This window comes from Homarus americanus, unplaced genomic scaffold (genome assembly GCF_018991925.1).
Source record: "Homarus americanus isolate GMGI-L3 unplaced genomic scaffold, GMGI_Hamer_2.0 scaffold40248, whole genome shotgun sequence".
NCBI classification, from domain to species: Eukaryota; Metazoa; Arthropoda; class Malacostraca; order Decapoda; family Nephropidae; genus Homarus; species Homarus americanus.
This window is the reverse complement of record NW_024712526.1, coordinates 8,238,201-8,266,138: the sequence shown is the minus strand read 5'-3', so window position 1 is coordinate 8,266,138 and position 27,938 is coordinate 8,238,201. Positions and strand designations below refer to the sequence as shown.

The 27,938-nt window shown below is 39.1% G+C and overlaps 2 protein-coding genes across 2 annotated transcripts; one reads left to right on the top strand and one right to left on the bottom strand.

The window, feature by feature from the left end:
• Positions 1–241: 241 nt before the first annotated feature.
• Positions 242–5,634, bottom strand: LOC121862088. Its single transcript, XM_042360038.1, has 5 exons — positions 4,650–5,634; positions 3,588–3,691; positions 3,038–3,150; positions 1,941–2,044; positions 242–1,544 (listed from the first exon to the last, which is right to left on the bottom strand). The coding sequence occupies exons 1-5, from the start codon at positions 5,340–5,342 to the stop codon at positions 729–731; spliced, it is 1,830 nt and encodes a 609-aa protein (XP_042215972.1). The 5' UTR covers positions 5,343–5,634; the 3' UTR covers positions 242–728.
• A 6,281-nt stretch (positions 5,635–11,915) lies between these two features.
• Positions 11,916–25,455, top strand: LOC121862081 (isovaleryl-CoA dehydrogenase, mitochondrial-like). Its single transcript, XM_042360025.1, has 9 exons — positions 11,916–12,102; positions 16,318–16,407; positions 18,856–19,077; positions 19,683–19,844; positions 20,199–20,364; positions 20,675–20,768; positions 21,393–21,483; positions 22,215–22,383; positions 22,852–25,455. Exons 1-9 carry the CDS (start codon positions 11,956–11,958, stop codon positions 22,983–22,985), a joined length of 1,275 nt encoding a protein of 424 aa, XP_042215959.1. The 5' UTR covers positions 11,916–11,955; the 3' UTR covers positions 22,986–25,455.
• The last annotated feature ends 2,483 nt before the right edge of the window (positions 25,456–27,938 follow it).

Sequence of the window (27,938 nt, the reverse complement as noted above, 5' to 3'; positions counted from 1 at the left end):
CACAAAACTACACATAGGATGTACTGTAGAGCCGTGATCCCGCTACTAACCCGCTCCGATTCAACTCTGATTTCCGTAAAATAATTGGAGTGAGGCGGTCGAGTGGATACAGAGCAAGCCTGTTCCATGGGTCGGTGGTTCGATCCTGGGCACTCCAGTTCACCCAGCTGTAAATGGGTACCTAAGTTTGCAACTTGGGGAGGTGAGTGTGGTTGAGTGCAGTACCGGCCATGCTGCCTCCTTGTGTACCGAAGGCTTAGTATACAGTGATGTGCTGTATCCACATTGTCCCTAACGGGCAGTCATGCCAATGGGACCCACTTTCTCTGTCCAGTAAATGAATGAGGATCTGGACAAAAAAATAAAGTCGAATTCAGAGTTGCATTTCTCAGTAACAATTTACTCTGCCACAACTACCACATAAAATCATTTGAAGCATGAAATCCCATCTGACCTGACTGACTTGACCGTTCCGTGATGTACAACGCTGTGGGTCTGGATTCACAAAGATTCTGCGCGTTAAGTTTGTGTTCGGTGCTGGTGAACGTATCTAGTTAAAGAAGAATACAGGACTCCAGGTGTAAGTTATATGTATAAATGGATGTTATTTGGGTTATCAACCTGATAAATACGTTCCTGCATCTTAAATTAGGAGGAAAATCCATTGTACGAACAATTTGAAAACCTAGTTCTTGGCTGTCAAGGTGTTGCAAACTGTAAATTGTATTTCAATGACAACAGAAGCTGGAGTGCGCTCCTAGAACGGAGTTGCACAGTAGATTGTACATCATAGTGGCCATGTCCCCGAGGGTGGCGCGGGCTGCATGGACTTGGTCTTTACACAGGAGGTGCTCGCCCTTATACACGTCCACGTCCTCCAGCCCACGCCTGTACAGTGTCTCGCAATCCTTCACCGCAGCCAAGTTTAGCGGCAGACTTGTATCCCACCACCACGGTTCTTCATGAGTTCCAGCTAATACTAGATGGTCCCTCTTGGTCCTATAAATTGCCAGATGATCTCCCTTGACTCCAGAAGGTACCACATTGTTCCCGGATCTCAATAGAGGTAGTTGTGCGGTCTTGTTGTTCCGGTTAGGTACAGGTCTTGATAAGGAAGGCGGTGGTGTGTTCCGAGGGAGGTGGTTATCGTAGATGTCACGGATGTGGTCGCCCCTGGTGTCGTGGTGGTCGCCCTTGGTGTCATCTCTCAGGTAGACTCTGCTGTGGTCATCGTAGGTGCGGTTCTTTACATCGTTTTGTGTGTGGTTGTAGCCACTTGTATAGTCGAAAACGTGATCGTGGATGTGGTGATCGTCCCTATTGTCGTGGTGGTCGTCCGTGGTGTCTTGGTAGTCGTCCGTGGTGTCGTGGTGGTCGTCCCTGGTGTCACGGTGATGTAGTCGATAGTACTGGAGAAACATCATCTCACTCCAGTCGTTGACGGGGTCGCCGTTCGCTAGGGCCATGGTGTCCAGGAGACCTTGCTGTGCGTGAGGGCGGTAGCGGCTCTGAGGCACTACTAACAGCCGCGTTCTCTGGCTAATCTGAAAAACCAATCACAATTTCAACATTCGTCTAAGGTTCTCTCTCTGCCTGTCTGTATGTCTGGCTAGCTGTCTGTATAAATTTCCGCATCAATATCTATTTTCAAATGACGTGAAGATTAGCCCTCCTTGCTTATTTCACCTTAAGGTTTACCACCTTCATGGTAACCTAAGTTTTTTGTACAATAATTTGGTCGATATCTACTATTATTTTTTATCTTTACTATATTGATCTACTGTCAACTGCATTTAAACTACTGCCTGTCAATATGCAACTATTTCTACTATTCCCTTACCTACTATCCTAGGATCTTGGTTAGGAATAGGAAGATCATGGCTAGGAATGGGAGAGCCAGGGTTAAGAATAGGAGGAACAGGGCTAAAGGGTTAACTCACCTGGTAGAGGAGCGGCATTACGATTCGGTGTACCTCCATCAGGTCACCAAGCAGGTCATGTGGATACTGTGTCCTCATCCTCTGCATCATCCACGGGGTGTATCCTAGGGAGGGGGAAATGTGGTTCTATAACTAATAAGACATATATACAGACACTTGATGAAATCGAGAAGAATGGTGTGACGTGTTTCATAAAGTTGTGTATCATCTATGCTCCTTCCATTTTTTTATGGGCATTAGCCCACCCGAGCACATAGGTCACTGACCCACATCGGGGCCTGGGGGGCGAAAATATAATAATAATAATAATAATAATAATAATAATAATAATAATAATAATAATAATAATAATAATAATAATAATAATAATAATAATGAATAGTAATAAAGAACCATAAATAAATGCAAAAATTAAAACAATCATAAAGAGAAACGATATATGTATGTTGTGTTGTCAAAGCAAGAAAAACAATTGAGACCCTGCAAATGTGTGTAAATGAGGCAGAAAACTAGATCAGCGACCTGGGACTTGGTCACAATTTTTGTGATGCCATATGGCAGCAGGGTCTATCATTAGACAACACATTATGCTTCCAATATCTTCCCAGGCGGTAGTACCTCCCTGTTGGTAGCTGCCTACTACCTGTATATATTCTTAGCAACTGTCACAATTAATTGAAGTTGATTAGTTACTGGTTGCAGCCAACCAGCTTCCATTATTTGTGATGGTTGCGAAGGTCGCTAAAAGTAGGAGCTTAGTGATAGGCCATTGAACCGAGGAAGTTAATACTGAAACTTAATGTAAGTGTAGGTGCAATTAGAAATGACATGCATGGTATTTTCCCAGCTGTTATATTTTATACATTCATTTTCTCTTATGTGTACTCGTGCTTGTTTCAATAATAAAAAATTACTTTGATCAATGTTCTCTAACATACTATAAATTTTTACATCATTACACATTGGAACACCTGGTGGTCCATTGTTTGCAAACACAACATACTAACATCACTCTTTGTTTATAATAAAACTGCAAAATCACAACTACTACACTCTCTCTCTCCTAATTTACAGGTTAAGATGCGGGTCTGGGTCACCTATTAGCAGCAAGTGAGGGGGCGTGGCCTTCCCTGTAGCCCAGCTGGTCAGCAACTTCACCTCGTTCGACTTCCTGATCATTGATGGTACGATATCATTGAACTTCCTGTACCTGTAATAGTAGTAGTTGCGTTAGGGTGAAATAAGCTGGGGGCCTAATCTTCAAATGACCAGAAAAGTGAAAAAAAAAATGTTCAAGGATCTGCATTGGAGGAGGTATAACAAACACATAGACAATTCTCGTCTTGTAGAGCCTCCCTGGATATAAAGATTAATGAAAATAAGATAAGAAAGAAAACGGAAAAACATCGAAAATCGGAAAAAAAGAAACGTGTCGAATTTGTAGATTTAATCCTGTATTAAGTATAAATCAAATAAGTCACCTAGATATTAATTCAGTAAATATCATATGAAAACCGTATGTAAATGTAGCTGGTCAAAATTTATGGGATAAATTTATAGAAAGTTGAGAATAATAATAATAATAATAATAATAATAATAATAATAATAATAATAATAATAATAATAATAATAATAATCTCCCTAACTTGAATGTGATCCGGAGACGTGGGAACAGGCTTGTGGTCGCTTCTATGTCGTCGTGGATTTTGGTGGGAGTCTTAAGCAGTTCCCTTAATGGTTCCGTGCCGTTCTGCAGGACAAAAAACAAAAGCAAAAATGTATACTGTATGTTCAGGTGGATTTATAGATATTCGGGTATTTTTTATTTGGGGGTTAGTTTGTGGTAGAGTTGATAATTGTACTGATTTACATAATACGTTTATTTGTGCAATACTGTAGAATGTAGACTAAATCTGGGATTCCATTCACGAGTTTGCAGTGTGTTTGCGTTTTCAATTGTTACAGGGAGTGATTGGCATGTACTGCAAACGCATAACGCTAACGCAACCGTGCCAATGGAAATAACCATGTACATTTCAATGTGATCTATTTGTGGCGTTAACGCTAACGCAACCGCTAACGCGTGAATGGAATCCTAGCTGTAAGCGTTTGTAGTACTGAACATGCCAATCGCTCCCTGTAGCGATTGAAAACTGAAACACACTGCAAACGCTTGAATGTAATCCCAGCTTAATTCTTGTATGTTTCCATTTTCTTGCTGTTTATTATTATTATTATTACTGGATGACAATTTAGGGACGAAGTCTTATTTTATGTTTGATATGTACAGTATGTTCATTCTGTGCGCTAGTCTTGAGCTTTAAATCCAACTCTTCAACTGTGGGTGTAACACAAGGGGTAGTACTACCGTGAGTGGACCACGAACTTCACACCTAACAGGGTTCCGTGTTAGTGCATGACATCATTGTCAGTACTGTGGTCATCACTGACCTCCTGTTCTCTGTCAGTAAGTGATGTGATAGTACCGAGTGTGAGGTGTTGTGTATCTAGACTACACTACACCTGTACATGTTCAGATACATTAAAAAAAATCTATACCCCGTCAGTACCGGCCAACAGAAGTGCAACAGAGAACTGACCGACTGCTCACCCTACTAGTAAGCTGATAAAAGTTGGACAGGTTAACTTTATAAGTAATTCAAATACGTAAACAAACATTAATGATCACACTACACTAGGCTGCTTACTGGTAACTTGAGCTGGTAGTAATAGTCTTGGTCAGTCCGCCGCAGAAACTCGTAAAAGATGTTCCTGATCTTCGAGTCTCCCAGGAAGAAGAGCCAGAGCGAGTCACTGATTGAGAGTCTCTTCCTGAAGCAGGTGGTGATGGAGGCAGGGTCGTGGTAGGATGCTATGGCACAAGGGACGTAGGGCAGAACACCTCCGGTAGCTGTAATCCTGCTCGTGCTGACTAATTTGGGGATCCTATTAGCTCCTGCCTCCTCTTCCCTGGCGGCGTGGTCCTCTGAGAAAGACAGGAGGGAGGGCAGAAGCTCGGCCAGCTTGCGGTAATCCTCCGTGGTAGCTCCAGATGAAGAGGACCTCTTCTTCAGGAGGAGTCGCACCCTTAATACGGTCTCCTCTATCCGGGTGACGTGACTTCCTGGTAACTTGCTCCTCTCTCCTCCAGGACTCTCGCTGTTTGTTACATTGCCTCCGAAATACTGTTGGAACTCAGGAGTGTGCAGAGGTACGTCGGAGATGGTGAAAAGGGCGTGACATGTAGGTCTTGACACTGTTTCCATCGATACAGCGGGCGTGGGGTCACTGTCTGATCTGACCGCCTCATGACTGTACAAACTGACCACGACAAATACCACTGTCCCTAGTAATATGATACCTAATTTGACAATATACTTAGTATTCCAATTTTGCCACATTGCAGTTGATGTCCACTTTTAACAAGAGATCTCCAAGCCCTACAGATAGGCACACAACGAACTTCCTGTCGTATTTAGTTGTAGGAACAGATGTAAACTTTCCTTATACAGCGTTCGTACCTAATACAGTATACGCTACACTTTGTATGACACCTAAATCACTCAGACGAATATTTACATTTAGATACTAATACGAAAATATCACTAAAATTTACACTAACATACAGTGATAGGAGTATACTGTATTACACGTTAATAACAACAAGAGCACAACTCAGATAAGTTGGCATATACAGTGTCTAGGAACTTGCCAGGCGAGGCATTCTCATCACGCCCAATCACTGTGGAGTATTTTCATGACGTCATAGCCTACACCTTAAGATGGTGACGTATTATCCCCGTAATCGCACAATCACAGTACATTTTTTCGTGACGATCTTTATAAACACCTAATTACAGTGTACTATTTTCGTGACGTTATAATTAATTAATCCTCCACGTAAGGGGAGATGAAACAAGACAACTAACTGCCATGCTTAATAAACGGCAAAAGTTTCCTCAAGCTTTACATCGAGACTGTCTTCACTCTTCACCTTAATCAGAAACGTCCTCTTAATACATTTCTGTCATATCCTTCAAAATCATTATCATTCACCTGTTTACATTTGTTTATCTTTCACTATCCAATTATCTGTGAGCGTCGACGTCAATCTCCTTCGTTATGATTACTCAGTGTAAACGATACTTTGTGGATAGTGACGTCACCCCACGCCATGATTGCGAGGTAACCAACACTCCCCCCCCCAACCCCCTGCCTGACTCTTACTTGTTCAGTCTAATATTCCAGTCATTATTGTAACTTAATTGTTGTATCTTCACTTTGTTGGTGTTATTTAAATTACTTGTTGATATATTTTATATATTTTCAATGGCAGGAAATTTTGTTGAAACATCTTGTTGAGTACTTGTAGTTTATTAATTTTGTGGTAACACATATATATATATATATATATATATATATATATATATATATATATATATATATATATATATATATATATATATATATATATATATATATACTTAAGGGAAGCAATAGTTATGGAGGTCCCGTGATGAGAAATAGTACCGGGATCCCGTTAAGCTGTCACAACCACACGTTTGCATATTATCTGGTCCTGTTGTGTGCGAGGGTTATTGAATAGTACAGTTCCCTTCACAAGTGCGTTTACAGGGGCTTGTTAGGTTTTGTGCAGTGTGGCAGCCCTGTGTTTTTTTATATTCGACAGAAAGAAACTCTCAATAATAAACCTGCTATGGATTTAAGGTAAAGCAATATTAAAACAAATATCTCAATGGGGTGATTTGTGGAATGTGTATATGACGAGGCCCTGTAAACGCGCTAGTGAAAGGGGACTGTACATGTATACTGCTGTGTTGGAGATACATACACAACTGTGATAGAACGAGTACTGTATACATATTTTATGAGTCACGAACAGTATACATATGAATCAGTATACAGGTGACTCAGAAACAGTCCAGACCTGACCCGACATTAGGGGGGTCAAGTGTAAGGGTAACCACTCAAGGAATTACAAATCAACTAGCTCCCCTTCCCATGTCACCCCACCCCAACAAAGATGTAAGAAACCACCTGCCGACCCTCTCCCAATATACACAACTACAGTACATCTCAGACAAGGCCCAGACCTATCCTCACATTAACCACGTAAAATGTAACCCTCGAGCCCAAGTCAAGGGGTCACAAATCAACCAGGGCCTCTCACGTCACACGGCCCCACCAACGATGTTAACAGACAAGCATTCATCTGAAGATTTCTCCAGAATTTACAACAACTTGAAGTCTCTGAAAAAGTCCAGACCTGACCCTACATTAGCGAGGGCAAATGTAAGGAGACCCTTCGCCGCCCCCCCGATCAGCTCAACCTGACGGCTGGTCTCCCAATATATAGGACGTCGTAACCCTCCCTCTCTCTCTCTCTCTCGAGAGAGAGAGAGTGTGTCTTGTAACGAGGAAGGGCCAGCTACCACGTCTTCAGTCCCGCTCGTAGCCCTCCCTCAGGGGAGCGGCTAGAGGGAGTCAGAGAGAGAGAGAGAGAGAGTGTGTCTTGTAACAAGGAAGGGCCAGCTATGACGTCCCCAGTCCTGCTCGAGAGAAGTCAGGGGCCGGAGGCAAGCCGCCTCCGGTCGCCTCCGGTCGGGAGCGAGTTGCCCTCGACACACCCGTGCCCAGCTAAGCAGTCTCCCATAGAGACAACCCAGGACCACCTGCTAGGCCTCCCCTAGGTCACGTGAGTTTTTGTCAGAGCTTTCCACGGGATGAGTTACTTACGTGGGAAGTGTATTCATTTCATGTTCGTGTCCGAGAAATTTCAGAGTGTCTAGTAACGTAATATGATGTCCTAGTAACGTAAATATAATGTCCTAGTAACTTCAATAGAAGGTGTTATTAATGTGTCCATGTCATGTTCGTAATTAATAAAGAGTTGTAACGAAGCGGTGTTTGAGAAGTCGTCCTTAAGAACGTAATAGATGTGTATTGACATATAAGATAAGATAAGTGTAAGTCCAGTTCAAATAACTATCACGGCCACGCTACCAAAGTCTTCCTCGCTTTACATTTCTCTTACTATCAATATTCTACCTAAATGTAATCTTCTTCTTGTGAGTTCCTCTCATTACGTATATATATATATATATATATATATATATATATATATATATATATATATATATATATATATATATATATATATATATATATATATGAGTCAGTAAACAGGCAAGTCAACACACATACAGGTAAGTCAGCACACATTAGTCAGCACACATGAGTCAGCAAACGTGAGTCAGAACACATATGAGTCAGTACACAAGATGAAATTCCAGGCAAAGGGGAACAACACGGCTTTAACATAACTTCTGGGCTGCTGCTTCCGATCAGATAACACCTCCGCGAGTCTGGCGTAGAAGCATCTTGTACTTGGTCCCATCCAGCCAGATGTTGTGAACACCGGAGGAGTGAAGCTGCCTTGATCAACGTTCTGAATTCTCTCCCCATATGCCCTAATCTTGTCATTCTCGTTCCTCCTGTGTGCAGCATTGAGAGCTAGGTTGCGGTGACATGCGGCCATGGGATCAAAACTCTTTATGTCCCCGCGTCCAGAATCCTCGACCACTGACGTCCACACGGGCTTCGTTGGATGCGTTTGAAGTCCTGTGACAGAGGTTCTCACCGTCCAATGGAAGGAGGGGCGATTCCGCCATGACGTCGTGGCAGACTTCCCTCAGTAGATTTGCTGTTAGATCCCTTACTTCGTCATGCCTCATGCATACGAAGCCCCCCTTCTTGCACACCATGGCGTGGTCGATGTCATAAGATGAGCCGCACACGCCTACCGTACCTTAGAGCAATGGCATCTGTAAATTCTTGTTTATTAAGGATGAAACCTTTTGCCCTTATCGGTAACGTTGTTAATCAGTTTGAGGCGCCCACCTCCTGCGCTATAGCTACTTTTCTTTTCACGTTCCCTGGTACTTGTTGCAACAGTTGTTGCAGTTTATCACTTTGGGTGTGCTGCCGCTCTGCCATAATGGACCGTCGAATCTTGTTTAATTCGTTGGCATCCACCTGACTTGCTGCGTTCAGATCTATTATGTGCTCGGTGAGAGCTGTCGTGAGCTTGACAGAGTTCTGATGTTCTGTAGCGGCAAGTTCCACTGGATTAGTCAATCCCATTCCTCCTTGTCTCGGTGGTAGTGCAAGGAGTGACCTTTATGCTGGGCGTTAAGTAAGGGTTTTTCACTAGTGTTGGGATAAAAGCGACATTGGTAGCTTCTTCCAGAGGGCGGAAGAGGGGTCCAATATCAGGGATAGTGCGCATCAGGTATCTCCAGTGATGCTTGACTCCACGGGTGAATGCCGCAAAAGCCGCATGTGGCTCTGTTTTAGCAATATCAGACAGAGCTTGGCTTTCCTTCACCCACTCATTCACCTTTCCCGTTACGTACTTGGTCTTGAAGTCATTCGTGCCAATTACCGCACCTAGATGTCTTTGGCTATCTTTTGTTATTTTGACCTCACTTCCACCGAACACCTCCATTGCCCTTTCATAGTGTTCTGGCTTCACAATGAGGAAGGACTTGCTGGCGTTTGGATGGTACCCTATTTGTGGACCTCGTGATGTTACCAGGTCCCACCACTTTTTGATGTCCTCCACTTTTCCTGCTCCCGTTAGGGAATCAGCGTACGCCACTTGCTTGACCTCGGTTGTTTCATATTTTATTGTATGTTGGAGCACAGACAGGCCTAGTGCGTACATTGCCATGGCGACAGGGACCCCCTGCGTTGTTCCCTCAGTTGACTGTATGGTGGCTACTACTACTACTACTACTACTGCTACTACTACTTTTTTTTTTTTTTTTTTTTTAACGTGGCCTCCAGCCTCCCCCAATAGCCACACCTTCGCCACCATTTATTTACCTTAATATTAAATATCCTAATACATAAGAAGCTATCCTATCTGTGTTAGATTAGTTGAGCCGCAGATCCATGCGGCATTCAGTGACTGTAGCCTCATAGTCAATATTTGCAGCAGTTGTCGGAGTAGGGGCAGAAGCTCTCGTTCCCCTGAGGCAGAGCAAAGCCGACCGAAGGAGAGAGAAGGACAGTCGACATCTCATCCAGGCTGTGACATAACTTCTGGGCTGCTGCTTCTGTTCGGAGATCAGCTCCGCGAGTCTGGCGTAGAAACATCTTGCACTTGGGCCCATCCCACCAGAGGTTGTGAACACTAGAGGAGTGAAGCTGCCTTGATCAACATTTTGAATTCTCTCCCCATATGCCCTTCTCTTGTCGTTCTCGTTCCTCCTATGCGCAGCATCGAGAGCTAGGTTACGGTGACAAACGGCCATGGGATCAAAAATCCTGATGTCGAAGAAAGCTCGCTGTCCCCGCGTCCAGAATCCTCGAGCACTGACGTCCACACGGGCTTCGTTAGATGTGTTTGAGGTCCTGTGTTGGAGGATCTCGCCATCCAGTGGAAGGAGGGTCGGTTCTACCATGACGTCCCGGCAGATTTCCTTCAACATATTTGCTGTGAGATCCCTTACCTCGTCATGCCTCATGCTACTACTACTACTACTACTACTACTACTACTACTACTACTACTACTACTAATAATAATAATAATAATAATAATAATAATAATAATAATTTTATAAAGGATCATAAATAAATAAGGAATAAAAAAATCAATAGCGAGAAACAATATCAGTAAGTTGTGTTGTCAAAGTAAGAGAAACAATTGAAACACTGCAAATGTGTGTAAAACTGTAAATAAGACAGAAAATCAGCAGCCTGGGACTTGGTCACAATTTTTGTAATGCATTATGGCAGCAGGGTGTAGGACGACGGCATTTTACTGTTATATGTAGTTGGCCAGAGCAGTGATTGTAGAGGTATATGCCAAAAGCTACTTAAAAATAGGACAGAAAATCACAAAATAAATATATAATTCGATGATTCTATATCGTTTGTCAGGGATGAAGATAATGCCAGGTGTACAGTACACTCTGGAAGCAGATCTGATTTAATTCAGTATAATTTATTCAATTTATCATTTCAACCGGCAATCAGCTTCCGTTCGGGCGATCAGTGTCCAGGAGGAAACCAGAGTAATGTTAAATCCACAATTCATTACACAACTACCGTAGGTCTGCTGGGGAGTTTCTGTACCCCGAGTCACCAACCACAACATAATATACAACCTGTAGAGCAGCCTACAAACGGAAGTAAACCTGAAAGAACTTATTTAAGTACAATCGGCAGTTCTTTGGGGTATAATAATTATTTTGATGTTATCGGCTGATTTTTTTCTAAGTACGGGAGGAATCATACTCAACGTTCACACTGCCATCTTAGATGAAATGAGACTTTTTTTATACTACATAATTATGCTCTGTACTATGTATCGAGTTCCTCTCTATCAAGATATCCCTAATGTTGTTAGAGACTGTGATCTTGTTCCCCTTACTCTTGCCACCACCCGACACTTTCAGGGTACTGTTGGCGTTAATATCAAAGACTGGTTGATGATGTTTTTCCCCCCGTATGAAATCAAAGTTGAACGACGACTTTAGTTCTTCTAGTTATTATGAATGTTATAAATATCAGTTTGTAATATATCATTAAATTACTATTAATAGTTTATATAGACAGAGAAATGAGAATATCCCAGGGCATATCATTGCAGAAGCAATTGCATTTCGATGACATCATAGCTACTGTATGATGCAAACCTATTATTTATTTATATATTTTAAAGCAGACGACTAGGGATAGTGTTTGTAAAGTTACATTATAGGTTTAGTTAATATGTGTAATTGGAAAAAAATAGAACAGTCGCGTTGGTTGTGGTAAAGTTTTAACATTAAGTTCTCTACTGCTTTTATAACCTCAGTTTCTCCAGCTGAAGCTTAGGAAAATTTGAGCAATATAGTTGTTTTGATGACGTAATTATCGTAACATCATGTGGAGTCCAGGAATAATCTACCACCATTCAAGCAAGAAGGTCGTCTGTTGATACCATGGCGTCAGCTGTTTGTCGGCAGTTTAGTAATTTCCTCCGTGGTTGCCCAGGACTGAGGAGTGTAACAGCCTCACAGATCCGCAATCATGGATCTTATTACCCCATTGACGATGTTGTGTTTGGACTCAGCGAGGACCAACGGCAGGTACATATAACACTAATATGTAGGTGAAATGATAAATTAAAAAAAATCACTACAATTGGGTAAAGTTCAAGGAGATGGGTACGTCTTATATATGGATGCTTTTAATGGGAAATTTTCCAAAACATTATTGAAATTGACAATCAGAATAAACCAAATCTAACCTAATCTAGTAAAACAAGAAAATGAACGGGTATCACTTAAACTGTACATCCTTGACCACCGAAGGGTCAAGACGTACCTGGCGCTCCTCTCGGAGCAGCCAGGTCAACTGTTAAGTTGGCCCATACCAATCCCCTCCCCTGAACCCTCCTCCCCACCGGAATATCAACAAGTTCACGCCAGAAGTTACTATTTCATTTAGGAAAGGAATGGAACCAGTGTTAAACAGTGGTGAACAGTGCTTAAGTCAGTGAGAACAACTCAACAGTAACAGTCGTACCCAAGTTACATAAGAACATAAGAACATGGGATACTGCAGGAGGCCGACTGGCCCATACAGGGCAGATCCCTTTCACACCCATCCCAGCACTTCCATGTGCCTATCCAACTTCGTCTTGAAGCTCCCTAGCGTCCCCGATCCTACTATAGCACTCGGTAGCCTATTCCACATATCCACAACTCTATTACCAAACCAGTGCTTGCCTATATCCTTTCTGAATCGGAATTTATCTAATTTAAAGCCATTTGTTCTAGTTATTTCGTTATTACTGAGCTTCAGAACATCTTCCATTTTACCCTTGTTAATCCCACTTACCCACTTGAACACCTCTATCATATCTCCCCTAACTCTACGCCTCTCTAATGAATGCAAGCCTAAGCTTTTCAGTCTTTCTTCATATGGAAGGTTTCTAATATTATGGATCATTTTTGTCATTCTTCTTTGTACTCTCTCCAAAGAATCTATGTCCATTCTATAATAAGGACACCAGAATTGAACCGCATAATCCATGTGTGGCCTCACTAATGCTAGGTAAAGTTTCAAGATAACGTCAGCAGTTCTGTTACTCACACTCCTAGATATGAACCCAAGAATCCTGTTTGCCTTGTTGCGAACGCTAATACATTGTTTTCTAGGTTTCAAGTCGTTGCTAACAAATACACCTAGATCTTTTTCACAATCTGAGTTTTCTATTTCCGTGTTACCTAGTTTATACTTAACGTTTGTATTCGTCTTCCCTATCTGTAGTACCTTGCATTTATCAGTATTAAAATTCATTTGCCAGTCTACTGACCACTCATGTAAGGTATCTAGATCTCTTTGAAGGTGTTCAAAGTCACTGTCTGAATTTATCACTGTCCCCATTTTGGTATCATCTGCAAATTTACTAATCCTACTAGTTATACCTAAATCAAGATCATTAATGAATATAACAAACAGCAGAGGGCCTAATACAGATCCCTGGGAAACTCCGCTTTTGACCGCACCCCAGTCTGACTTAAATCCATTTATGCTGACTCTTTGTTTCCTACCAGTTAACCATGACCTAATCCATTTTAATAATGATCCACCTATTCCATGTGCTTCTACCTTCCTTATCAATTTCTCATGAGGGACTCTATCGAATGCTTTACTGAAATCTAAATAAATTATATCATATGACTTATCATTATCTACCGCTTCATATACTGTACTTCTGAGAAAAAGCTAAGCAAATTTGTGAGACAAGAACGTCCCTGGGTGAACCCGTGCTGAGAAGAATGAATTAAGTTGAATGTTTCAAGGTGGCTTCTGATTTTTGTAGCAATAATTGACTCTAGCAACTTGCCTATGATTGACGTGAGACTAATGGGATGGTAATTTGATGCAATTGATTTATCACCTTTTTTGAAAATCGGAACTACATTTGCAAGTTTCCAAGCTTCTGGCACTAGGCCCGATTCTAATGACTTATTAAATAAAACTGCTAATGGATTACTCAACTCATCTCTACATTCTTTTAATATTCTAGCATATACCTCGTCTGGACCAGGCGATTTATGAGGCTTCAGTTTGTTAATTACTTTAAGCACATCGTTACTAGTAATATTGATATTCATCAACATATTTTCTATACTGTCGTTATATACCTTATTAACTTCTGGAAACTGTGCTAGGTTTTCATTTGTGAATACGGAGCGAAAATGACTATTTAACGTACTACACATTTCTAACTCATCATCAGTCATTTCTCCTGTCGTAGTTTTAAGGGGACCTATTGTATCTCTAACCTTTGATTTATACAGTTGATAAAAAGCTTTGGGGTTATTTTTCGATTCGTTTGCTACCTTGATTTCATAATTTCTCTTTGCTTTCCTAATTTCTGTTTTTACTTGTCTTGTTAGGTTCTGATAGTAACCAAGTAAGTGATTTTCGCCTTTCTTAACTTTTCTATATACCGGTACTCCTTTCTTTTTCCCTAGAAGATCTTAGAGTCTATTATTCATCCACTTTGGTTGGTTCCGTATCGATCTGAATTTTCTTTTAGGAATGTGTTTATTTTGAGCATTATGGCTTGTCGCAATAAATTGTTCATAAGTAGCTGCTAAATTAAATTCGGGGTTCTCCCGTCCTAAGTTGACAGTTTCCGGAGGTGTGGGGGGGATTAGTCTTTTGACCATAGGGTCATCCCTTAGGTCTCTCCTTAAGCTACCGTAATTAGCCTTCCTAAAATCCGGGATCAAGGCCGAATTTTCCTTCTTCCTGCCATTCCATATTATGTTAAAATATATGGCTTTATGATCACTGTTTCCTAGTTCGTCTCCAATCCCAACATCTTTTACTAGATTTTCATTATTACTGAGAACTTCACACAGTGAGGTCCCAGGTGCCCAGTGATAACGGCCCGTGATAACCAACGATGCGTTAATCCGTCTACGATAGGAAGGCTTAAGACCAAACCTCACTCATATAACACCATCTGTGAGGGAATTACTACACCACGTGAGGCCCCTCATAACACCATCTGTGAGGGAATTACTACACCACGTGAGGCCCCTCATAACACCATCTGTGAGGGAATTACTACACCACGTGACGCCCCGCATAACACCATCTGTGAGGGAATTACTACACCACGTGAGGCCCCGCATAACACCATCTGTGAGGGAATTACTACACCACGGAGGCCCCATAACACCATCTGTGAGGGAATTACTACACCACGTGAGGCCCCTCATAACACCATCTGTGAGGGAATTACTACACCACGTGAGGCCCCGCATAACACCATCTGGGAGGGAGTTACTACACTACGTGTTTGCTGTTCATCACCTACATTAATCTGTATGTTCACTGTATGTTCCTTTACCTTTCTCTAATGAAGGTTTTTGTTAAACCACCAATGTATGTAATAAGTAATTTATGTCCAATGTATATTTTCAGCCTTCGGGCTGCAGAACTTTTTCAATAAATCGTTAATTATTATTATTAGTAGTAGTAGTAGTAGGCAGGTACCAAACGGTATACGGACAAAACCCCAACGGACAAAACCCCAGTGGACAAAACCCCAATGGACAAAACCCCAACCCATTATATGAAAAGTGGACAAAACCCCAGTCTCATAAAATAAAACACTTTTATGTTTGCAAACACACATTATATGTACAATCCACAAAATCCCTTTACATTTGTAGGGAATTTACACTTAAAATATATGCTCCACTTATGAAAATAGTGAACGGAAATAAAGTTACAGGAAAAAAAAGTCACATGACTAGTACACATTGACAACACACTATATATATGATGGCATTGCACGTAGGTTAAGTTAGGTTGATTAGGTTAGGTTGGTTTGGGTCCTTTTCACACTCGGTGAAGATTACTTCCTCCACCATGCCAAAAATGTACTCGTGTAATTGTTACACTTGTGAAATTATTCTTTTCCTTGTGGTTCCTTAAATTTTCCCAGACTAAATATTTAATGTAGAAAATTTGTCTTCCACTAGATATTGCTTTAAATGTTGTAATCTTTTTGAGAATACTGTATTGGGTGGAAAATTCCAACAGTGCAGTGTTTTATTTAATTTTTACTGCTTTCATAGTTGAACTGAAAAGATGAAATGCATATATAAAGCATATACAATACTGTATATATTTTTTATAACACTCAGTACTCACATTTACAGTTAAATATAACACTTATTACTAGGATGAAATTAGTAATTGTTAATTGCATTCTTATTTTGTTTGATAACCTGTCCTCTATATTCATTAATGAATACCTTACATTGTTCTAGTTAAGGAAGACAATCTTCGACTTCTGCCAAAAAGAATTGGCTCCCAAGGCAGCAGAAATCGATAAGCAGAATGAATTTGCAGAACGGCGGGTAAGTTATTTATTCCCAGGTTAATGCAGAATTTGTTCTTTGATTATTCTTTTACTCTACTGTATAATTATTGTACTTTCTTAGTCACCACATTATATAGCCTTTACTGTATATCCTTTCTCACATTTGTTGCAGTATTGTTTAAATGATTATGTTAACTAATGAACCATCTTCCTACTACCACAGCCAAAACCATCACTTGATCTTTACTGAAGAACTCTTATGTATCTATAAAGGCAGAGCACGTGTCAAGCTCAAGTAGTTGACCGTGATGTTGCCTCACTCTTATAGGATGAGGTGCTTGGATATATTCCAACCTCTCCCCACACACACACACACGGCTCAAGCTCCATAATCATCAGTTTATTATTTTAATATACAGACTCCAACACTGTACCTCAGAATCATTAAATTATATACAGTCTCTCCTCGACTTATGACATACAGTCAACCCTCACTTTACGCGGTCCCACATTCCGCGTTTCCACGTTTACGCGGTGCCCTGCTGGAACCCAGGATGCTCACATTCCGCGGTGCGTGTACCCCTTTACGCGGAGAGCGGCTGGCAAGCCGGGCCATTTTTGGATCCAAACCTCCCGCCATCCGCCATGTTGTGTAAGCGGCGCGAACATGGTGCGCACAAGGTCCCCCAGTCATCAAAACATTACCAGTTCTTCACCCGCCACCCACCACAGTCAGCCCAAGTCAGTGATAGTGATAATTATGGTGAGGATATGGACTTATATGGACTTTGGGGGGTTTGACAAAGAGGCCCTGCAAGCCTCTGTGGTGGATAGTGATACAATTGATACAAGTGAGGGCCAATAATCTGCCCTCTGCCTCGGAACCAACCGCCCATCCCCGTGTGCCCAGCCATCTTTTCTACTAATGTAAGTGTTAAAAAACCTAATATTATTGATATTTCTCTTAATTATTAATTGTGTGTGCATACTATCATAAAGTTAAGATAATATTTTTACTACAACATAGTTGTGTGTCGTCAAAAAGTGGAGTTTGGGGGTCGGCCCGGTCTCTATTTCAATTAATCCCATATGTTATGTTATTCACTTTACGCGTTAATCACTTTCCGCGGTACCCTGTGGGTTACATTAACCGCGTAAAGTGAGGGTTGACTGTATTCGACTTACGACAACCCTGACATACGACGGCCATGGTCGTATAAAATATTTTTCACATTATGTATTTTCGAGTCCCGACATTAGTGATCGCGCTGTGTACTGACAAAATTTTTGTTTGAAATTCCCTTTAAAATAGCTAGCAAGTGTAAAAGTGAGAGTTCTGGTGGTGCTGAGAAGAAAAAGAGACACCCTTTTTAGAATTTTTACGTATTATTTTCGCCTTTTTGACTTACGACCTGGTCGTCGGGCTGGAACCCCGTCGTAAATCGAGGAGAGACTGTATTAGGTTAGGTTAGTTGTTGTCTTCTAAGTGGTATCAGACCTGGTTGTCTCTTGCTCCTTTATCATATTTGCATTATGTGCACTAAAACAAAGATATTGGTTTAGATCGCCACATGAAAAAAAAGAAAGATATACGTATACTGTAATCAGGGAGCTTAACCGAATCATTGCCCAACTCTTTCGCATCATTCTCCAAGTTCCTGTGTTGATCTTTCTCATCACTTTAACTGTGATAACCCCATATTATATTACAGTACATGTATTTCGTACCTCATAGTAGGAGGGTACACTACTTTGAAATACTGCTCGCCTGTGTCAATGTTGTGAATTCGATATCTCAAGAACAAATTGAACTTGTCTTAATGCCCTTATACTGGACACAATGTAACTTTATGTGGACTTTTTTGAAGAGTTTCTTAACCAGTTTTGAGGCAGTTATTGCCAGCTTTTTCCACAATGCTTAGATTCATGTTCAACTTCCTGAAAGCAGTAACTCAACCAAAGAGCAGTGGATTTTGATGAAGAATGGTTTATAGTTATAATGATAATCCAATCTAAATCTTGTTATCAGTTTGAAGCTGATATTTTCCTTTGTCATTTACTACAGTGGGAGATGCAAGTCTTCTGGATATTGTAAAGGAAATCCATTTATAGTTTCACTTCATTTTCTGTTTTTGGTCACGTGTTTCCATATCACTTTAATTAGCATCATTACAGGAATATTTATCTTACCATGATCATATTTTCTGAAGGTGATATTATATGAACCTTGAAGTTATAGGTTTGAAGACAACATGTAGATATAATATAGTATTAAGGGGTACACATTTATGGTTTAAGATTAATTGAGTGTGCTGTATTTTCTATGCTAATGGCAGAATCAACATGTGTAATTTATTCAACAATCTTAAGAAGGTTAATGATCATACTTGGTAGTCACACTGAGATTGGTTACAATAAACCTGGCTTTTATATGTTCAAGAACACTAGATGTTAATTTTATTTCTTCTGTGTTGTCACTTTGCAGGAGTTCTGGCGTAAGATGGGTGATCTGGGATTGTTAGGCATCACGGCAGATCCTGATTTTGGGGGTTCAGGCATGGGGTACTTGGACCATACCATCGTCATGGAAGAGATATCTCGAGCATCTGGTGCTATTGCACTTTCCTACGGTGCCCACTCCAACCTCTGTGTTAATCAGATTAATGTCAATGGGACAAATGAGCAGAAAGAGAAGTATCTGCCCAAGGTAATAAGCATGTTTGGTGATCAGTTTGTGTTACAGTACAATATAGTTATCTAAGGAATGTTATAGATGATTAGTAACTACAAAGACTGAAGCTCTTGCCAGTGGTTCATTCTCTGTACTGTATATGATTTCCTCTAAATTGAGGGATCAGATTCAGGAATATTTTTGCATAATTACATTATAATAACCTGCGACAAAGTGTTCATGTTTTTTTGCAGTTAAACTGGACTACAGTATGTTTTTGCTACACTTAAACAGGATATCTTACACACACACACAGAAAACTCAGAGTCAGGGAGAATAGAAAGCAAAGATGGGTTTAAGAGTTTTTTAAGTAGAGTACAGTGCAGTTTTAGTTTAGCAGTAAAACAGTTCAGCTAATAACTTCATATGTACAGTATACTGACTCTTGTTATTGCATTGTTAAATCTAAGATATTTGTAACTATACAGCGTATGCATTTTGTATTGAGTCATCTTTTTAAATGAAGTCTAGTACCTTTCCTCAGTATACCATAAACAAGGCTATTGTGAGCAATGCAACACATTAAGATGAAAAGATGTTTGTGATTCAACTCTCAAAATCTTATTCTTGGTGGTTGTCAGTTGTGTTCAGGTGAGCACTTTGGCGCCCTGGCCATGTCGGAGCCAGGATCTGGAAGTGATGTGGTGTCCATGAAGCTGAAGGCAGAAGAAAAAGGAGATCACTACATCCTTAATGGCAACAAATTTTGGATTACAAATGGACCTGATGCAGATGTTTTGGTGGTGAGTTGTGGAAAGAATAGATGTTAATGTTTAATTTGTAGTGTTTGATGCACCAATAATTCACTCTAAAAGAAATCAGGTTTTATGAAGGTTCTGTACAGTCAAAAGTTCACTCCCGTGCAAAATGAAGCAACAGTTCGGAGACTCATTCCTGTGACATGGTTTCACCACGGGAATGAACGTTTGTCCCCGACTGTACATTAAGGTAATCATAGTGGATCAGGCCAGGATGTTACTAAGAGACCCTTACCTTACAGTACTATCATGCATAAAGTTTCTGAATAAAATGGTTGAGAAAATAATTTTTGTCTGTATTCATGTTGTCAGTAATGGTTAATTACTATAATATTTCAGGTGTATGCAAAAACAGATCCTACTACACCAAAACCCCAGCATGGAGTAACAGCCTTCATCATAGAGAAGGGCATGGAAGGCTTCAGCACTGGCCCAAAGTTGGACAAGTTGGGTATCCGGGGCTCTAATACCTGTGAACTCATCTTCGAAGACTGCAAAGTTCCAGGTATAAGAAAAGATGTGTTGTGTAAAGTACGTATTGTCATTAATAATGCATCTGTGCATTAGGAGGGATCTCCAATGATAAAAATTCAAGAGTATGGACAAAATAGGGCCAAAGTGATTACATAGTGCTTATCAGATGATTGGAACAAGTATAACTTGATTGCAAAGTGAGATTGCAATACTTCTTCTATTGCACAGCTGAAACTACTAATAGAGCATCAGTCTCATCTTAATATCCTTGTCATCATCTTTGTCATTTTGCTGTCATTTTCCATGCTACATTGGAAAACATAATCATTGTCCTTCCACAGCCAAGAACATCCTGGGCAAGAAGAATGGTGGCATCTATGTTTTGTTCTCTGGACTAGACCTCGAGAGATTGGTATTGGCTGGTGGCCCTGTTGGGTATGTTCCTTATCTGTAATGCATATTGAATATGATTGTGGTATGTTATGGCATTGTCATTTTTGGTGTCCATAAACTATTTCTTCTCAGGAGCTTAACTCTTACACTGATGCAAATATTTTGGTGCAACATAAGAACAATATGTATCAGCATTAGACAAAGAGAACAGTCATAATTTCAAGTCTATGTCAAATTAATGAGACCATTATTATTGCTGTGTGTAATAGTAAACTGAGGGGGAGGTCCTGTAGAATGTTAAATGAAGACAACATGTGTGGATGAAACACCATGTTAGTATTTTAAGTAAGTGCTTATTGTTTGTAGATCCAGTATATGAACTGTATAAATAAAAAACAACAGTATGGATATAGTTCTCTTAAGATTTACATGTGATAGATGTTAGTAAATGAGGGGTACCATTGTTTTTCTTGTTCACTTCAGAATATTGTATTTTGTTGTTGGGTGTATTGTTTATTTGATGCTGTCCAAATTTTCTTTTCTAATCACCCCTTCTCTTTCTTTAGTTTTCAGTACTGTATACTGTATTGAACAACCTTTGTGTTTATGCTTACAGTAATTGCCATTGTGAAGATTTCACTCATTTTGCCATTAATAAACTTGCAGATTGATGCAAGCAGCCTGTGACGTTGCCTTTGAGTATGTTCACATTCGTAAGCAGTTTGACCAAAGAATTGGAGAGTTTCAGTTAATGCAGGTTAGTCTATCTGCCAGTATCAGGCTCTGGTGGCTAAAGTATGTTGGGTAATATTCATTCTTTAATTGATTTTTTCATTTTTTATTGGCAGAAGCCCTTTCCTAAGCTCAGTGCAAATAAAAAAAAAAGGGAAAAGAAAAGGATACATGTTCAGTATACAGGCAGTCCTTTATGAGAACAATGAACGCGCCGAATAACTTGATTGTCGATAAGATCAACTAGAATTTTGAGCAGCCTAAGAGAACAGATTGAGCCATTGAAGAACTGCCTCACTTTTTGATAAGCTTTCAATTCTTTTCTTGCTCTGAGACTTTAATTTTTCTGGAATACTTTTGTGAATTGGGAATATTATGCTGAGCTCATAAAAGAGGGTGAGTAAAATTTATAAAATAAATCCATAGACAGCGAACATTTTCAGAGTATGATAGTCCTCACATTTACTTTATTACATTAGTTATAACGTGAGAGATGTTGAATGTCTGTAAGGCATGGGTAACTGACATAATTTTTAATTTGTGTGTGATATTCCGGCTTATCTGTCTATTTTTATTTGCCTCAGTATTCTCACAGTTGTATGTATTTATTTGCATGTTTGTTCTTGTAGTGGGTCGTGTGCTGCATCATCATTGTTTAGAAGAAAGTAATGGATATTAGCAATGATTTTCTTGTTCTTACTGTAATGTAAGGAATCCTTATTAGTACAGGCCAGTAATGTGCACTTTTACTTTCAGGGTAAGATAGCAGACATGTATTGCTCTCTGAATGCGTGTCGAGCCTACTTGTATTCGGTGGGTCGTGCGTGTGACTTGGGACATGTCAACAGGAAGGACTGTGCTGGTGTCATCCTCTACTGTGCTGAGAAAGCAACCAAGCTTTGCCTTGATTCTATCCAGTGTTTAGGTAAATTCTTTTATATGCTATATAAAAAGCATCAAGTTTATAGATTACTTGTACATTTTTCCCTTGCCCCCTTGAAGATCTTTCTTTATTTAATCTTTACTTTGCATAAAAAAAAGTCTGAGGTTTAAATAAAATATACTGTACATACTGTACGGTATTTTGAAATGATAGCCAAGCATGTACTAGCTATCAAGAGAGAAAGATAACTTGATCATGTTTGCAAGGCAATATGTTTTCTGTTTACATGCAACTTCAAATGTTTACAATTGTCATTGGACAACAATAGCACCACAAAGGTTAAATATTACACCATATAGGTGCTGCATATGAGGCATAAAATAATACTCACATTATTTAAGAATATACACTACAGTATATTATTATGTGATTAAATGAAATTTCTTACAGCACTTTCTTTTATCACATGACACCAGAATCATTTTAACTCGCATCTTCCTCATTTATCAGGTGGAAATGGATATATCAATGACTACCCTACTGGCCGTTTCCTCAGGGATGCCAAACTCTATGAGATTGGTGCTGGTACGAGTGAAATTCGTCGCTTAGTCATTGGTCGGGCTCTCAATGCAGAGTACAGTTAAGGAAGAACCCATATCTGTCTTTCATTAAATCAGTATTTTGACTAATAGTAAGAGGTAGTTTTTTTTATCACTACAGTATAAAACTAATGTTTGATACTTAATAACAGTTCCTTCTTGGGAGTTCTGTGTCCTCTTCGTGAAAATGTGGGGTCTAAAATAGTTCAGACCCATAGAGGGACATTGATGAATTAAATAAATTTGTTTTAGTTTGATAATTATGCTATGTATTTGCATTAGTACTAAAGACACAAGATGTAGGTACTGGATTGTATCATGTAGTGTACAAATGTGGAGTGTGAAAAAGGGTTGCTGTATCAGTGGTTCACCCAGGGAAAAACATGCAAGAAAAACGGAAAAGAATCAAATTGTGAAACAGTACAAAGATAAAAAAAAAAACCTTTGCAAGCTTTGTTTTAGTGTGAGCATCATCAAAAGTCAAACTGGTAACTTTTGTGTATAATTCAAGTAAGGTTGTTTAATTGGATCATGTTCAGCATTTTCTAGTGAGATATGACTGCAGTGATTTTTCATTCTTAATTTTAATATCTTCCGGTACAAATTTTCACGGGAGCCATATCCGGGTTCGAAGTTAACTTGATACTTTATTTAGACCCGATGATTGTACTGTATGTGTGTAAAGAATATGTTTAAAAGTACTGTACTGTATGTCTATTGGTTAAAAAATTTAGCTTTATTTCAGTTATGACCCCATTAAAACAATATGCAGTACAGTAAACATCTATATACACATACACTACGCACACAGTTTCCAAAATCATCGTCTTCTCAAGTTAGAACCTCTGTTATGCTTCCCCCCCCCCTACACCACCTTAATCTAACACTATCTGTTCATTTTTATTATCTTTTGTTCAGAGAAGTGATGACTTTCATAAAACATTTGAGTAAAACAAACCTTAAACTACAATTGACGATTCTAAGCTCAGCCACTGCCAGGTTCTTCATTTAATAGCAGACTGTACGATGAGTTTTAGGAATTGCTGTAAAATCATTGAAACTAAAATTCCAGTATGAGTTTATTTTCCACGTTAATGATAAACAAATTACGTGTAGGTTTTTCTTGCAATGGGTTTCTCTGGTAAATACTTTAGATTATTTGTAGTCACTTGTGTTTTAATCTTGATTTGGTGTGCAACATGATTACAGTATTTTATGAACTGCACAACCTGTTAACCTTATGATTAGAACTTTATTGTGGATTATGTCACTGGGCAGCTAACAATACTGTACTGTGCTTATTTTGGCAGTTGTTTATAATCTTTTAGTGTATATTTTGTGAATAATAGGTATATACTGTAGTATATATATTTTTGTAGCTAACTTTACACTAACACCCATCTCTCTTGGCTAGGTAGTTGTTCCTATTTTTGTGTTGTGACCAAGCTTTAGCCATGATGTAAATGTACCAGTATATAGAGCTATTAGTATAGGGGCCATTGTAAGAGTATAGTTTGATTTAGTTATTATATTAATCCTGAGATAATATTCATGTATGAAATAATTGGTTGAGGTAGCCAACTCACCGTCTGTCTACCACTGAGGTGACTAGTATATGTTTTCTCTCCATCAGCCTCTCTACTCCTAATGCAGCAGAGAGGGATAGGTTTATGAAGGCATTGTACAAACTAAAATATACAATATCAGTCTTGAACTAATTCACTGATGAGAAAATGAGTTGTAATGGAAGAAAATGTACCTGTGCGATAATTGAATTTCGTAATGATAGTGTGTTGTATAGTATGTGTATATAGTGTATGTTTGTATATTTGTCTGCATACTAAAGTAGTGTTATTTTTATGGTTAATTTGGAACATAATCTCAACAGTATGATCAATTAGTTGAAAGTAATTTTTTTTTAACAATGTAGAAATTACCTTTGTTCTTGTTACTAATCTCTGTTAAATTAAAATAGCCACATTATGCATTTTTCTAAGAAAGAAAATTGTTTTGTTGCATTGAGTGTCATGAATCCAGTGTAGGCAGCTAAAAATTCAGTGATTTGGCTTACCTTCCATAACATTAATAAAAATTGGGAAAACAAAACACACCAGATTCTCATTATTCTTGAGGAAACAAAACCTTTTTTGGTGTTGAAAACTCTCTTAATATGACTCATCTAAAATTTGTTAATACATACATGAAGAAGCAGGTACAATGCTAGGATGAAGCATGAGTATTATCTCAGCCAATTATATAATTTTATGTGCAGTAAAAGTAAGAACTTGCTGTGGTGTATACAGTATATGTTCAACATGTGGGGTGTAAGACCAGAGGTGATACTACAGTACACCACTATTTTATACAGCTTCCTCATTGGCATTTTGTTATATTCACCAGGAAGCATTTTGCTTACTGTGTACTATTCCAGGGAGTTTGATGTATTCTTTATTGTGTAAACAGATGTTCATATGATTAAAACTAGTTTTATAGTGAAATAAAAAGAAAATGTATATTTTTAAATCCTCTGAGATTTTTCATTAATGATTAATTTGACATCACCTTAAAAAAAATTTCTTTGCATTCTTGTTCCAACGATGTACTTTACTTTATTGAATAATTTTAATACAGAAAACTAAAATGAACACAAAAATATAATTACAAGTACAGTGGACAAATATCTCCTTGACTTACAATTGTCATCCTGAGATGTCTTACCTGGCATTATTTTGAGGCTGCCCCACCCCACACACACACACTCAAGTGTTAACTTATCCTCAACTTTAAAGCTCCCAGGTACTGTATACCCAGAATGTCCACCAGTTGTGTAAAATATATTCCCATGACTTTTCCTTGATCAATTGACATTTTACACTAACTTGCCACATGACAAGTTGAAGGAAGTACGGTATACTGTAATTAGTACTGTACAGCTATCTTGGAGAGAAAATAGGCACATATGTAAATATTGTATGTGATAATCTTAACCTAACTGGGTACACCAATCATCCCCAGCACACCTTCTGTTGTGAAGTTTAGGATAGCAAGTGAAACAATTGACATCAGGAATCAGGAGGACTTATAACCGAGTGACCAATCATCACAATTTGCTTCACCATCTTTGACTCAATTTCTAGCTAAGGAAGTCGGGAAAACCCATAAAGAAGGTGTGGGGTCCAAACCACCTGGCTATGAGCTCAGCCAGAAAAAGGGATTTTAGGATCAATCGTCCATATTTGGCTTGTGCTGTCTACTCGACAGGTACTGATTCAGATGGCTGAATGAGAGCTTGATGTGAAGTGTTCTGATCAATCACAAAGCTTCTGTAAAACCCTGTTCTAGTGGACACATGTTATAATTACTTGATCTCTATAATTTTAAGCTACTGAATGCAATGGGGAGGGGAGGGATGATTAGTGTACCCATTTGGGTTTACTGTATATATCACAGATTGAATAATTGGGGGATGCCTAGGGACACGGAAAGTCCTGGTTGGCTGCCAACATTACAGAGCCCCCTGGTGAAGGACATTAACCCAAATAAATTATTGCCAAAATAAAATATGCACAGGCTTAGGTTTTGTGAGCGTGATGCAAACAAAATATCCTCATTTATGGTGAGAGGGTTTTAGTAGGATACAGAACAAGGTCTATCTTGTCCTTCAGCTGTACGTACAGTATATAAGTTACTGGCATGATACACACACATCCATTTCCCATTTACAGGATACTTCTTATAATTTGCTGGTTGTACATATACTGTGATTCTTTTTCATCTTGAACTATAATTACTCCATTGTTGTTTTAGTGTTTCCCTAGGTAATGGTGTGTGGTTTCTTGCTAAATGTGGATGCTGTACTGGAGGTCATCAACAGGTAAAGTGCTTATTACTCTTACCCTCCCAGTAGAAATGCTTTATAATAATCAATTTCTGTGAGTCGGTTATAGAACTGTCAGAGGAATTACAAAGGACTGTAAATTTTAGGGAATGACCCAAGTCGGTGTTAGGATATACTATCAAGAGTCAAGGTAGAAATACATTAAGTGCCTGGTGATTAATAAGCACTGCTATCTATTGTAACTTAATTTTAGAACCTGTAGTAGTAATTTTTTTTATACTGTACTGTAGTATTGTTTACGACACTTAGATGATTGTGTTGTTAGATAGATGAAAAGGTATTTATTCAGTAAAATCGTCATACAAGTTTGCACTGATACCTTACAAGGCATTGGAGCTTCATCTACATGTCTATCTGAGCCAGATACCTAAAACAGAGGAAAGAGACACGAGTTAGATATGTCTACTGTACACATAGAAAGAGGAGGTGAAATTGGATGTAAACAAACTCAAGAATAGGAAAGAAACCAGGAGTTGACAGATTCACCTTTGAAATGGTCAAGGATGGAAAGTAGGGTAAAGATAGAATGGATGATGAGTGTACAAACTATGACAAGAATGACTATAAAAAAAATAGAGAATGTGTAAAAGTAATTGGGATGTATATACCTGTACTGTATTTAAAAATTATAAAAGCATAAACCTCTGGAATATACCAGGCTCTTAGTGAAAGTTAGGGTGTGTAATATTACCATGGTTGTTTAATACATTCATGGACAGTGGAGTTGGAAATGTATAGACAAGAGTGAGTGAAAGAAGTGATAGTTTGGTGAATAATGATACTACCGGATATATATAGTGAATAATGATATCGGATATACGTAGTGAATAATGATACCGGATATACGTAGGAGGTGAGTTGAATGATGTTTACAGATAACACAGCTCTTATAGATGATTATAAAAAAAGGTCCGAGATTATTAACGAGTTTGGTAGTCTGTGTTCTAGGAGAAAGTTTGCATTGAATGAATAAATATAAATTGATCAATAAGTAGAGAAGGGAGGCATAATCATTGCTTGAATGTAGAAAGGATGACGGAAAATATCTGGAAGTAGACATGAAAGCAAATCAAAGGAAATGAAAGAGGAGTGATAATATC